General features: G+C 37.5%; 1 protein-coding gene across 1 annotated transcript in view; it reads right to left on the reverse strand.

The window, feature by feature from the left end:
• Positions 1-428: 428 nt before the first annotated feature.
• fgf10a (fibroblast growth factor 10a) overlaps positions 429-14,597 on the reverse strand; it is a 29,106-nt gene continuing 14,937 nt past the window's right edge. The window contains exons 4-5 of the mRNA XM_079834693.1: positions 2,744-2,847; positions 429-1,373 (exon numbers count right to left, since the gene is read on the reverse strand). Coding sequence (XP_079690819.1) covers positions 1,179-1,373; positions 2,744-2,847 — 299 coding nt within the window. The 3' untranslated portion in view covers positions 429-1,178. The remainder of the gene's footprint in view (positions 1,374-2,743; positions 2,848-14,597) is intronic.

The raw sequence follows: 14,597 nt of genomic DNA on the forward strand, positions 1-14,597 counted from the left end.
CAGTTTGATGATTGAAAGTTGCACTTAAAGTTGAAAATGAGGCAAAAGTGCATTGAGGGTGGATTTAGATTTATATGTGGTTTTCGATAACAGCTGAAATATATAAACAAGTATGAATGTTTTCAATTCAGACTATTTGGGCACGAGTGAACTCAGCTTTAAAAGAATAAAAGTCCTTTCCATGACTTATAGTAAGACAATATGTGTGGCGTGTGACCGAAGACAGTAGGCCTATGTGTTTTGAATGCTTTTGAAGATGAGCTCATATCACTAGGATTTTTTTTAGACAGTTAGGGTGTGGTTTTAATTATGGGATTGAGAAAATCAACCGAAAAACCAAAGTGCATGAAATAAATGATTTTTTACAGATCCGAGCAGTGAATAAAAAAAGAAAATGAGCTTTTCTCAGCATCATAGACGCAACTTCTGCTAGGTAAAGAGAAATATATTTATTTATTCATGTGTAACCGATAGAATAGCTTTTTAAAAGAGGAGCATAAATGATAAAAAAATGTCCATTCCATGTTTTTTTTTTTTTTTTGTCTTTGTTTTTCTTTAAATATTACATAAAATAAATAATTTATTCCAAAGCAGTCAGGTAAAGAATGGAGATATCAAATACAGTGGCTTTTGCATGTTAATAATATTAGAGTTCTTTACGCTATGGTGCTAGCTTGACTAAATTCGGATGGTAGGATGCGGGGTCTCCGTCTCGGCCTCTCAGTCTTGCACCTTGAGCAAGTGCTTCCAGTAAGTGTTTGCATAACTTTCAGTCCACTGAGTCACAGAGTTTGAGAGTCTGTTAGAGTGTTTCGTATGAGTTAGTACAGCATAAATAACTGCTTCCAAAGGTCACACACACAAATACACACAAGCAATACACTCTGTGAAAGGTCTCTTCAGTTCATTCTGGGAGGTTGCAATGTTCGATTCCTCTCCATCGGTTTTGGTCCAACCTTTCCTTCGCTAGAAAAGGGTTTGGCATAAAAAAATGTCACATATTTTCCCTGGTGCCAATAAGTTAAAAAAATATGCGATAACAGTCTGACTCAGTGAAAAGGAGTTCTCTTAGTTCCTTAATATAGTGCCCTTTTCTCCAAACGGTTCCCTTTTATACTGTCGAAAAATTCCAAGTCTTTCCTCAGTGCAGTGTAATGTTCCCTTTGGTGGGGTTGTAGCTACACAATAGGAATGGGGAGAAAGTGTGTGGCTGTGTTTTTTCTCCGGGTCTTTTTGGCTCTCATCGGCTTCCCGTTGGCGCTCAAGCCCACGAACATGGGCTTCTTCTTGTTCCTCCACTCTGCCGAGGCGTAGGTGTTGTACCTGTTCTCCTCTATCCGCTCTATCAGCTTGCAGTCAATGCCGAAATCCCTCTGAAAGAAGAAGATGTGTAAGTGAGTGAGTTCTAGATATTGTCTTTGGTCATGTGGTAAATGTCTATTTGTCAGTTTGTTGATTTATTAAAAACAGTTTGTTGATTGAATGCAAACCATATCAATACTATTGTCACCACTGTCAGAAAAAAAATGCATTTAATAAAATATCATATTTTATATAATGTAATATAATTAATATAACAATAATATATGAATCCTCACATATGATCAGTATGTTTTTATACTCTTTATTATTTTATATTTTATAATAATAAAAATATTATTATTTTGGAATGGAATGAACATGAATCATAAGATAATCTGTATCCGCCACCATTTTCACATTCGCTCATCTTAACATTATTATCAATATTTCTGCCACTACTTCCAGAAAAAATGCACCTCATAAAAAATATATGTTAATGTGTTATTATCTTACATACAAATTATTGTTATAATATTATCAATATAATATTGACACATTGAAGTTATCAGACTGCACATATTAATATTGAACATATCTGTAATACTTTATTTTATGATTTGTTTCAGAATGAATATGTATCATAAATATGACCTGTGTCCGCCACCAATTTGACCTTTACTCATGGTAGCATCATCATGAGGATTATTTTCATTCCACATTGTATCCTTTTTCCGAAGCATAAATAGAATAAATGGTAGCATACGTCAATATATTGATTGATATTTTCGCTCTGAGGACAACAGACCTGAGGCGTAGGCGATTACATCTTAGGACTTTCCCCTTCCTCTCAGTTGATTTTACTTTTGGGAAAACTATGGCACTATTTTTTCCTGTTTCAGGTAACATTTGCCATTCACGAGAGCGGATGAATGAAAGGCGATGGGGCTAGAGAGAACTCGGAACAAAGAGGGAGCTGGGGATTGTATGGCTGAATTGTGAATGGAGGAGAACGCATGCATGGAGCAGTATTGGAGGAAAGACTACAGTGTAAGGAAGAGGGCCTTCTCAGCTTACTTTTTCAAAGATAACAGAACTCTTTTGCTCAAGCCGACTTTTGCTGGGGGATTATTTACAGGCAATGGAGTGGAACTGTCCTTTAAAACAACCCCGGGCTTTTTAAGTGCCCCGAGACATGAGAAATAGAGCAGGCTCTCTGACATCAAAGCCTCTGAGAGGGACCTGAGGGCTGATGGATCTTTCTGGAAGCTTGTAAAAAGCTGAATTTCTATAAATAGTTTAGAAATTCTGAATGTTGTTTAAAAATTCCCGATAAGAAGGACGACTTCGGTTTGGATGGGATCGTGAGACGTTATCATTATTTGTTGTAGAGTCCAGTCATTTACTATAATTAAAAGACAAATGAAGAGAAAATGATGCTCACCGCCCCGTAGACCACCCCTTTCTTGTTAATTGCAAGGTAGTAATTGCTTTGAATCCCCTTGATGGCAACGATGCCCACATCCACAGACTTGATTTCGAGTGTACCTACAAAACAAAAGTAAACATATCATTTACATAATGTCAACATGAAAGCATTTCAGTATTTTTAGAGTTTTGGAATTATGCGAATACTTATTGTGCATTAAACAAGGTGCACCGCCGGTATCACATGAAACATGTAATTGCATGATAACATAGAAAGAAGGAACATTCGTGCTTTGACAGAACAGGGTAACAAATATCAACATGTTAAAAGATAAAGGCATTACAGAAACTACCTCCTCAAACTGTACCCACAATCAGAAATTCTCCATCTTCCCAGACAAAAAAGAGTACTTATCTTCAAAAGTGCTCATGTATAAGCTGCAAAGTCATATTTTGCTGTCTTTGTTGTTATTGTTTTCAGAGCTGAAAGGCGTACAGAGCTGAAAGCAAAGGTTTGCAGCCATTAGTGATTCAAGTTGTGGTAACCATTACGGTTTTGCTTTTTAAAAGGCAATTATGTAAACCCATAAAGCCATCACGCTTTAGATGGGATTAGTCCCAGACCAAAGCATGTCCTAGTAGCAAACAAGGCTATATGATCCTATGTTGTTTGTGTATGGGGTTAAAAGAGCTTTTGCCTGCAGCTTCTGGCCTTTGACGAACACGAGCAGTTCAGTTTACCTTGCTGCTTAAGTGAACTCAGTGCTTTTATCTGCAACTATTTAACAAGACATCAAACAAAAAAAACATTTTTTTTTTATTATAATAATGTAACAATTATGATAACACCTATAATAAGTATACTGTAATAAAGTACTCACAAATCATTTGCTAATTATTAGTTTGTAGTTAATGCATAGTTTATATATTGTAGTCTCTACATTGTTATAGGCTATATACAAATAGTGAGTTCTTTATTCATTGTCACTGTAATAATTATTGTTTACTAACCTACTAACTAACTCAGCTCGGTTTTTTTAATGCTTTAACAACTTATTAACTGTAAATACTTTACAGGTCATCGAAAATCATGGAATTATGTCAAATCTGAAAATTTCTTTAATTATGTGCTTCATAACCTTTATTGTACATTAATTGCTTTAGTATTAAGCGTTCCTTAAAACGTTTACAAATACATTTGGCATATATATACTGTATATATATATTAGTGCTATCAGTCGATAAAAAAAAAAAAAACTAGATTAAATCACACATTTTTATGTGATTAATTGCCATTAAACAGACTGGTTACACTTTATTTCGATAGTCCACTTTAAACATTCTACTAACTATAAGTAACTTTGCAAATACATGTCAAATAACTGTGATTACAGTATTAGTTGACTGTCAGTAGATTGGTAGGTTATGGTTAGGTTTTAGGGTTCGGGTTAGTAGAATAAGTTGAATTGTAGTTGTAGTTGCAAGTTACTTATAGTCAGTAGAATGTCTATTGGGGGGACCAACAAAATAAAGTTTTAGTAAATATTAATCAGACAGTCTACAAATACTTTAATGACAGTTAGTTGACATGTAGTTGCAAAGTTACTTATAGTTAGTAGAATGTCTAAAGTGGACTATCAAAATAAAGTGTTACCAAAAGACTTTTTAAATATTTATTATAATACGTTTTAATATTTTATAATGTAATAATTTCACAATGAATTTCCAAATTAATGTTGAAACAACACAAAGACAGTATATTTTAAATACTTGTTTAATGGCATCTTTTTATGAAGGCCAGCATCACTGATACTAATACAGCTACTGATGTCTCTATGAAATTGATTGTTTTTTTCTATTATTAAGTATTACCACAATTATTTAAATTGTTTTATTTCATCTATTTCAAAAAGCCTAAACCAGTGTTATTTTAGTATTATTTATATACTATTATAGTATTTATAGTATAGTAGTATTATAGCATGTAGAGTGTTATAGCATATGGATATTTTAGCTTTAGCTTTTAAGTTTTCCATTTTAATTTTAGCTTACGTTTTAGTAATTTTATGTGCTTTAATTTGAGCTTTAATGTATTTTTCTTTTAGCTCTAAACTTCAACTTATTTTATCTCCTTAAGTTGGCAAGGCGACATTGTTTTTACGCTTATGTTAATTTATATTTTATTTCAGTTAATCAAACAATTATTAGTTTACTAAACCTGCAAAAAAAAGTCTTTATATGTCAGTCAAATGACCTATTGCAGCAAAAAGTCAGTTTATTGCATATCTACTTTCAGAACTATGTAAAACCCTCTGTATCTTGGATGGTTTGTAAATGCCTCACATTGACATCAGAGTTTTGTGACGCAGAGGGATTGAATCCACACCTGTGGATCAGGGACACAAGCGCTGCTACAACAGGAGGATTAAGTGGATCTGAAGGCAGTTCTTCCACATGGGCTCAGGTTGCAGTCACCAAGAGAAGATGTAAGTAGACCTCGTCTCCTATCCTCTCTCCTCCCTCGCCTCAGGTTCATGAACAAGAGCCACAGAATAAAAGGAGGGGGCTCAGATGGGATCACAGACTTGGTAGGATTAAGGGGGAATAATCCATGATCAAAGAGCAATAGAGTGGACAAAAGCAATGGAACCGCTGCCCAAAATGATACAAGCGCATATAAATTTTTACCAAAAAATCCCAAATATATAACAAACTAATCTATTATACGGACACATACGGTACATTTGTGTGTACACATGCAGACACAGACATCCCTATGTGAGTGATGTCGTGTGCAAACAACATGTCATGTCTACAGTCCATTTGGTGGCAGCTCTTTAAAGCGTGCAATGTCAAAATAAAGCCTGAATCTTCTGGCAGAAAGCACCTGTTTGCTTTCGGCCATTTGATATGGTTTGTCAAACCAAAACATGCTGATTTTTATATATATATATATGGAAAGTATATATATATATATACGACTGCCTCTGTTCCAAGAGTGTTTCCCCTGTCTGCATTGAAGCTGAAATGCAGGTCTGCAACAAAGGGCTGGATTTACAAAACCAAAACATCTCTGAGGCATCTAAGCAACAGGTCTCGCTGCATGCTTTCTTCTTCCACACCATAAACATTTAAGATCTGGGTCTCTTTCATTTCAGATTTCTGTCAAATACCAGTTATTTCATGTGAGATTTGACCTAAAAGTACAGAGAAACGTTTTAAGGCCAGTGTCTGAAGTGCAGTAAGCTCGCAAGCACATATTATCTAATCAACATTTTTAAGACATTACCAAGAACAACAGCTGTGCGTGCAACAAGTCTGTTACAGTTTTATTTGGCTCATTAAAGTGTGTCTGCGCAGTCATGTAAGAGTTAAAACTCAGCAAACCTCTATCGCAGTGGTTCTCAAACTTAATCAGATGGTGGACCACTTTAACATTACTGGCAGACCACCTAACACCCCAAATCTGGGAGGAACTTCAAATTACTTAAAAACAATTACCTACACAGTTTTAAATGGCATACAAATTGTCCGTAGTTTAAAATAGCTTATTACTGATAACTATCAGTTACATTATCAAAGTAGCAGCCCTTTACCACAAATGTATATTTTTGAATGATATTAAAAATGATATATAAATATAAAAACATTTAAATCATGTCAGTTCTAAATATTTATTTATCATTTTTTTAATATCGCCAAGCCAACTTGCCGGTTATTATTATTATTTTTATTTTATTTTTTATATTTTCTAAACTTGCCAGCCACTTGGAATCCCTCACACAGCACAGTTTGAGAGCCGCTGCTCAACAGACAGCAATGCCTTGACTCATAAGAGCGTGATTACTATTAAACAGTTTTCCTGGCAAACCCAATGTTTTGTTACATCTATATCATGGCGCTCCGGTATTCTGACAAACACGATTTCACCGCCTGCATTATTCAAAGCACTAGCCAAGACATTCTCTTAAAAAAATGTGAGAGAATTTTCTTTTGTGGTGCAACCTAATCCTCCAAGTATTCTTGTTTTACTCCCCGTTAGGGCTCAGATTACAAAGACTTAAAAGCCTTGGCGTTTTAACAAGCCTGGCCCCACCTTGCTCATACCCGGCCATGTGTCTGTGACATTACACTGCCCGTGGACCAACGGTGGTCCAGAGAGTCCCACTCGTAGCCTAGCGTGATCTTCCCTGAGTAGACTTGGCTTCTGCCCCAGGCTCTGTAGGTGGCCACCCCCCTCCCCCCTTCCAGTTTAACGGCGTTCAGTGTTTTCTTGGCAGGGTGACAGAACTCAGGTTATCGCATCTTGTGGTAATTACAAAAACCCTGCAGCCTCATATTTGTAGCCTCGTGCAACCTGCATCACAACCAAAGCCTGCGAGAGAGTGAAAGAGACCCCTATCCACTTCAAACATGTTTGAAAACAACAATTTTTATCAGGCAGACGGGCCTTTCCCTAGCAGCGTTCAGATTGTCAAAATAAAAATCTTACTTGCACTTGGGAACCCTCAACTGCTCGTCAGCCCTCCACACTGTTTTAAAGTCCGTGTAAGTCAAGTCATATATTACTCCAGGGTGCTTAATTGTCCTGGGAACCTCAGACTTCCACGCCTCTGACATGCATGTCCTTTCAATTACCCCGCACCCCCGTCTACAGGACCATAAAGGTAAAAGGGTCCCCATTAAAAGGCATCTTTGCAGCTGACCCGTCATTGGCTTCTGATGACAGTGACTTGCACCTTTGATCTGGGCTCTGTGGGCCCCTGGCTCCTGGGCTCGGGGAGATCAGTGGACGTGTCTGGGGGTCCGGTCTCATTAACCCACTCTCCTGGTTCTGCTGAAATAGTGACTTTGAATGAACTCAGGCTGGGAGGGCTGTGAATGTGTTTGTATGCAGCCCTTTTGATGATTTTACAACCTGTTCTTACGGGAAAACGTAACTATGTTACGAGATGGCGATTTCGTATGAATTTGAATGGCGTGGACCCTTAAACATATCTGTCACTGGGACGTACGCAGTTTGTACGAAAACGTATGAATGAGATTGTACAATGATTTATTTATTTATGCATTTGGCAGACCGTTTTATCCAAAGCGACTTACAGTGCCCTTATTACAGGGACAATCCCCCTGGAGCAACATGGAGTAAAGTGCCTTGCTCAAGGACACACTGGTGGTGACCGCTGGGATCGAACCAGCAACCTTCTGCTGATCAGTTCCATGGGTTAACCCACTGGACCACCATCTCTCAATAAGCCACCAATTTACAAAAAGAAAATAATGACGAATTGCCATACGATTTTAACGCCTGAGCAAAGTGTGCTGGATAGGAGAAAGCCAACGTTTTTCTTGCTAATAGCCACGAATCAGATCAGATCACGATAACCTGATGTTTTTAAATCAGCCTTTCTGCAGTGCACAGGATAGTTTACAGAAAGCATATGTGGACTCGTGCAGACATACTCAGAATAACAGCTCTACTCTTTGAGAGCTTAAAATCTTTGTGATGATTGATGAATTTATTTTCTTAATTTTTTCAGCACCTCATAAACAGGCTTTCGTCGCTGATTTTTCCTACTGAAACTTGCTAATAGAGAGCAATGCAAACTCATTTGCAATCCGTTCCCCCTCTCATCCACCAGTTCCGAGAACTCATAGCACATAACTCCACTGCACATCTGCCCGTAAATATCTCTCTTTAGGGCTCTAGATCCATATCTTGAGGCAAATTATGACCAGCCTCCTAAGCCAAGCACACGCTACAAGACTGAAGCAAAAAGCGTTTGAGTGTGAAACAGAAGTCAAATGTTGTATTTTGGTTTAAAATTATAATTGAAAGTCTGTGACAGTGCTCAGAAGAACCTGTGAATCTTTACATTTGCACAGGCAACCTTCAGTCTTGTAGTGTGTGCTTGGCCTAAAGAAAAATAAAAGGAACACATGATTTAAGGCCAGCGACTTGCCATTCGGATTGTGTATTTGACTACATGATAACATTATGTTTCCCAGGGGCATAAGGTTTGATTGTGCATGTCTTGGTCTGAGCTTAATACACAAGAAATAACTCTATTTCATGTTACGTAATGGGTCAGCAGTGGCAGTATTGAAAACAGTAGTGCTATTCTCTTGCTATAAATCTGCTAAAATGTGACTCATTGAAACAGCACATAAAGAAGAGAAAGTCAGAAAATGAGTACAATGAGTACCTTCTCTCTTCCAGTTGCATAGGCTCCATATACACAGTGCCCCTATATAATGGGTTGTTTTGAGATTTATTTAAGAGAGGACTGGGATTATACAAATTTAGAGTTTATAATTTGATATATTCCAGTTTTGTGAACTTGATCAACTGATTCAAAATATTAAGATTCTGTCACCAAACCAGAAGAAACGGGTTTGGTGACAGAATTGTAATAATTCTCTTTTCACATATTCCAGGCCATCAGAGCATGTTAAGTATCATGTTTTTGTTTGACTAACTCTCCAGGCATTTGTTAACCACCCTGTAAACTGCTCAACTAATTTTTGATGACAGACAGATTTGTTCAATGTTTTCATTGCCAGGGAATGAAACCACTGAACCACTTTGCGCGCTCACAAGCACATGAAACCATGCATGCACCATCCCCAAACACACACATAAGATAAAACACTTAGACGACCTTCTATGGTGGCAAACAGATTCCATCCTCCTAAATGTCAGAGCAGACACCCATCTTAATAAGGACCAAAGCAAGCCCGTTCAAACTTCCTGCTCACTTCTTTGACTGGCCAGATGCATCTCTGCTCACACTGTCCCTGGTCTCACTTCAGTGCTTTGATGCCCCAACCGCCTCCATCTGTTCAAGAACACATCGCTTATAGAAATTCCCCTTGGAGCTTGTGAGAAGATCTGTTTGAGGAAAGCTTCACCCTGCTCTCAGCTATACATTTGTCCAGTATTGTAGCACGTCAAACACGTAACAGATTTACAGGACATTGAAAGACAAAGTCCTGTTCCCTCAGCTTTTCCTGGTTAAAGGCTTGATCCTATAAAGAAACCAATGGGTATATCTCAGTTATCAAGACTCCCTGTACCTGGCTTAAAATGTATTACATCTCAGTCTTACACCATGATTTGCTCTGTGATCAGTAGTATTGTACAGTGGTTGTTTCCTGAAAGTAAACAATTGTCATCCCAGTGGGCAAGTGTGCCTTTGGTCACCGTCTTTTGGCAATCAGAAAAAGAGACATAGCAGAAAAGAGACAGTGGTGTTTCTCCCCAGCACACCAAATGGTGCTTTGCTTTAGGTAATGGGGTCAGAGGTTAGGCATACATCTGGTCTTCCACTCCTCCAGGTTGAACTTTCAGCTTGGAAAAATGGATGCATTAACTAGATGAAGATGTTGAGATGCTGCTACAGAATTTACACATACTGTGGGTTTAATGGACTCAAGTGTACTTTTATGTCATTCGGAAAACTTTTACTTTGATCTAAATTTACACAATAAATGGCAAAATAATTTTCAATATAGTCAAAAATACAGTAAAAACCGTGACATTGTAAAAATATTATTAGAATTTATAATTGTTTTCTATTTTAATATATTTTAAAATGTAGTTTATTTCTGTGATGCAAAACTGAATTGTGTGCACCATTACTCCAGTTTGCAGTCTCGGATGATCTATCAGAAATCATTCTAACATGCTGATTCAGTGCTCAAGAAACACATTATAATCATCATTGAAAACAGTTGTGTTGCTTAATACTTTTTTTTCTTAGATCATGTAGAGATGTCTTGTAAAAACAGCTCTGTTATTTATGAATCAGAAAGGAGAAAGTATATGAGGACGTCAAGGTCAAAGAGAATGAAACACTTTGACACTAACCTTTTGCACATCAGCTCAATCCTCATAAGTCACTTTTATTACTTGTGTGGTTGGGATTTCCCACGGGAGCTATAAACGGGCACCGCAGAGAACCACAGAGAGCACATACACACTTCTGAAGAGTGCCAACCATGTGGCCAGGGCTGGCAACATGTCATTTAAATTCACACATTGCATATGTTCATTTACACCAGTGAGTCATTTTACAGCTACATTTGAGCTATAATGCAGGAGCTGACTGAATATACTGATGTTATGATGAACATGCAGTCATACAGATGATAAATCTCTGATCAAATATAATATTAAAATTATCACTAACTAGTAAGAATGCACAATTAATCATTGTGTCAAAATGGAGTGGTTGAGCACGATGACCAAATCAAAGTCAGTCCATTGTGTGCATGACTGCAATGGCAAAACCAATGCTTTTATATTAGTATATAGGCCTATCAGTAAAAACAGCTACTAAGCTAGTGCAACTGGTCCTACTCACCCCCACTCAGAGCGGCACGCTAAAAAGGACGCTAAATCTGCAGTCTCTAGCGTCAGTTGCTAGTGCGCCTCTTGAGGCCAGGGGTGTGAGGTTTTACCTGCACAGCTCTTTTCTGTCTGTCTGGTACACTCGCACCCCTAAACCTCACTCCTATCCGGTTCACAGCACTGGTCCACCCGCTCCGAGCAGGATTCGAACCAGAGTCATGGGAAGAAGGCATGCTAATAAGGACGCTAAAGACTGCAACCTCTAACGTCAGTCGCTAGTGTGCGTCTTAAGACAAGGGGAGTCAGGTTTTACTTGCACAGCTCTTTACTAGCTGGCCTCCTTTAAATGAGGATACTTCAATGCTGATCTTGATGAATAAATTATGCTGAACAAACATCACCTGATGCTCAAGAAAAAGGTTCAGCACTAAAGTGGGTAATTTAGCTTTTTTTGAAGTTGGAATTTGCTAGATGAAAAAAATAATTAAGAGATTTAATCCAGGGGCCTTATTTGTAAAATGTTGTGTAGAAACCGTCATACATTTGATCTAAGATAATTTATCAAATGTGCATATGTATGATACAGAGAAAAATAAATCTGAACACCTCTCTTCCAGATGTGAAATCTATTTCTGCATTTTAGGCCATTTTATAGCAGAAATAATGTATGGAACCAAAGTATGCATACTAAATTGAACTTTAATGCTGTGTTATTATGCTAACAGGGTTTTATTATTATTATTTATTTTTTTAAAGATTTATTATGATAGGATAATAGGTAGACAGGAAGCAAAGTGGGAGAGAGAGAGAGAGAGAGAGAGAGAGAGAGAGAGAGAGAGAGAGAGAGAGAGAGAGAGAGAGAGAGAGAGAGAGAGAGGGGGACAGGATCGGGAAAGGTCCGCGAGCCGGGACTCGAACTCGGGTCACCTGAAGCGCAAGAGCGCTATATGTCAGCGCACTGGCCACAAGGCTATTGGTGCCGACGGGTTTTATTATTATAATTATTGCTGCTTAGATTTCCAAATACCTGCAGTATTCCAACTCGGCCACAAGGAAAAGTGTGTACACCTGCTTAGAACCTGACGTGCGCTAGGCACTTTTCCACGTCAAAAACTAAACATTGGCATGGATTCTATCATACACACACTCTAAGATCAAATCTGTGCATATGCACATTTTTATAAATGAGGCCCATGGTGTTTAGCAGAACAGAAATTAATAAAATAAAAATAAAATATCTGGAGATGTCCGACACAAAATAAGTATTTTAATGTAAGTTTTTTCTTAATACAAATGAATAATGGCAATTACAATATTAAGGGACATAAATAACTTATTTAAAGGGGTCATGAATTGAGAAATCAACTTTCCCTTGAGGTTTTGATATATAAAAGGTCATGGTAATATAAGAATATCCTGTGAGTTTCAATGCTGAAAACTTCCTTGTTAGTCAAATAAAAGCTTTTGTTGACAGCTGGCTCATCAAACGAGAGATTTTGCAAACAAGAGATTTGGCAAACGAATTTGCTTCACTGTGACGTCAGAGAGCAATTAATTGCCGCCTCAACAGAAAAAGAGCCTAATTCTGTAGCCCCGCCCACCAACGCGCACTTGACATGTTATAGATAAATAACATAGGCTAAACCGGATCAAACTTCCAAGCAAAAAACATGCCATTGAAGATCACAAAATATTGTGCAGTGCCTGTTTTTGGAAGAACACAGTCGCTGCAAGTTCTAGCTCACGTGGGTAAGACATTGTGCGTTTGATAGATTCACTTCACCGCGGACTCGTTTGAAAACAAGAGACTGGATTTGCAGACAGAATGAGGTTAAAAAACGATGCTGTGCCTTCTATATTGGAACCAACAAGAATGATGCAACACGCTTATGCGAGTAAAAAAAATAAAAATTATATGAGATAGTATTGTATTGTTATAGATTGTTTGGTATCTATGTACTGGATTATGTGCACGTCTAACTAAACATAATTAACGATAACTTACCCGGCTGTCACAGGCTGGAGTATCCTTTGTATTTAAGGTGTTGTTGGTTCATTGTCCTGCGATTTGGGATCAGACTTGAACATGTATGTGCCAGGCCTCGCAAAGCCAGACGTCCCGGGGTTAATGTGTTTTCCAGTTTTGCTGATGCACGTTCTTGGCTTGTGTGTGTGTGTGTTTGTGTGTAAGTGATGCACAGTTCGCGGTTATATCCACCGATCGGTCTGGCTAAGTAATAAAAAATAACATTCCAATTAATTGCGGGTGGATGAGAGCTAAATCATTGTTTTTTTTTGATAAAGACATTTTGCGAGCCCTGTGGGCGAATGATTCCGGTTGCCGTTTTTCCACACGTTTTCAAAACAATTCCCACATGTACTAACGGGGGAGTCGAAGCTCATTATAATATGCAAAACTGTTATCCAATCATAGCAGTGGGCATTTACTTCCAAGTCTTCAATGCGGCATGCCCATAAAAAACATTCCAAGAGCTAGGCTCAAAACCAGGGTAGAAAATAGCCCATTACTTATTCATTATGATATTTTTTTAATGTAAAAAAAACACAAACGTCATAAGTTGGCCACAGACAACAGTATAAAAATAAAAAAGCCAGTGCATGACCCCTTTAAAATGATTGTCCCATTAACTCATTCCCTGCCAGCGTTAAAAAAAAAAAAAAATTTGCCACCTCCAGCATTTTTGATAATTTTCCCAAACATTTCATGGCCCCCAGAATATTTTGTTGTATGAATATTTGAACATGCAATATATCAAAAGAAAGAACAGAGCCTCTGCTTAAAAAAAAAAAATTATAATAATTTTGAAATGAAATTAATGAAATCTTTATTTTGAATTATTAAAAGAAGAAAGAAACATAAATAAAATACACAAACGAATAAAAAAAATCTAATTAATATTTGACATAATACTCAACCCGTTTGAAAAAGGATAGTCAGAAGCCCTATCTGGCCCTTATCTGGTTATCTTTCATCTAGCTGTATGCATTATTTTATATCAATACTTATATGTGGGTAAGTTTCACAAAAAAATTTAAATAAAAAAATTAAAAAAAAAAACATCTTCAAAGACAATGCCCATAAGCAATGCTTTTATGGCTTGTATGGGTTCTGCTTCTTTTTTGTCTGTACTTTGATCCGGAGTTTCTCTACTCTTTTAGAAGATGTGTAATAGCGCTCCTACCGCATAATAGTGAAAACACAGAAAGCTGGAAAATTCAGTCAATGGCAGGGAAGCGTTGTCTCATAAATGAAGGAACATTCCGTCAATGACAGAGAAAAAGTTAACTAGCATCAACTGATTGTTTTTCAATTTGTTCCAGCAGACTTGCTGAGAGTGGCTTGCAGTTATCTTGTTACGGTTCCTGATGAAGCATTTAACGTCACACCAGCCTCAGTCAGAGGCCCTCTGAACCATAACAACAATGCAGCAGGCCAGTCAGTGTCCCTGCACTCTAGTTTCTGAGAAACACTTGGCAGAATATGCTTATCCATCCT

This window comes from Gobio gobio (genome assembly GCF_949357685.1).
Source record: "Gobio gobio genome assembly, chromosome: 14".
Lineage (NCBI taxonomy): Eukaryota > Metazoa > Chordata > Actinopteri > Cypriniformes > Gobionidae > Gobio > Gobio gobio.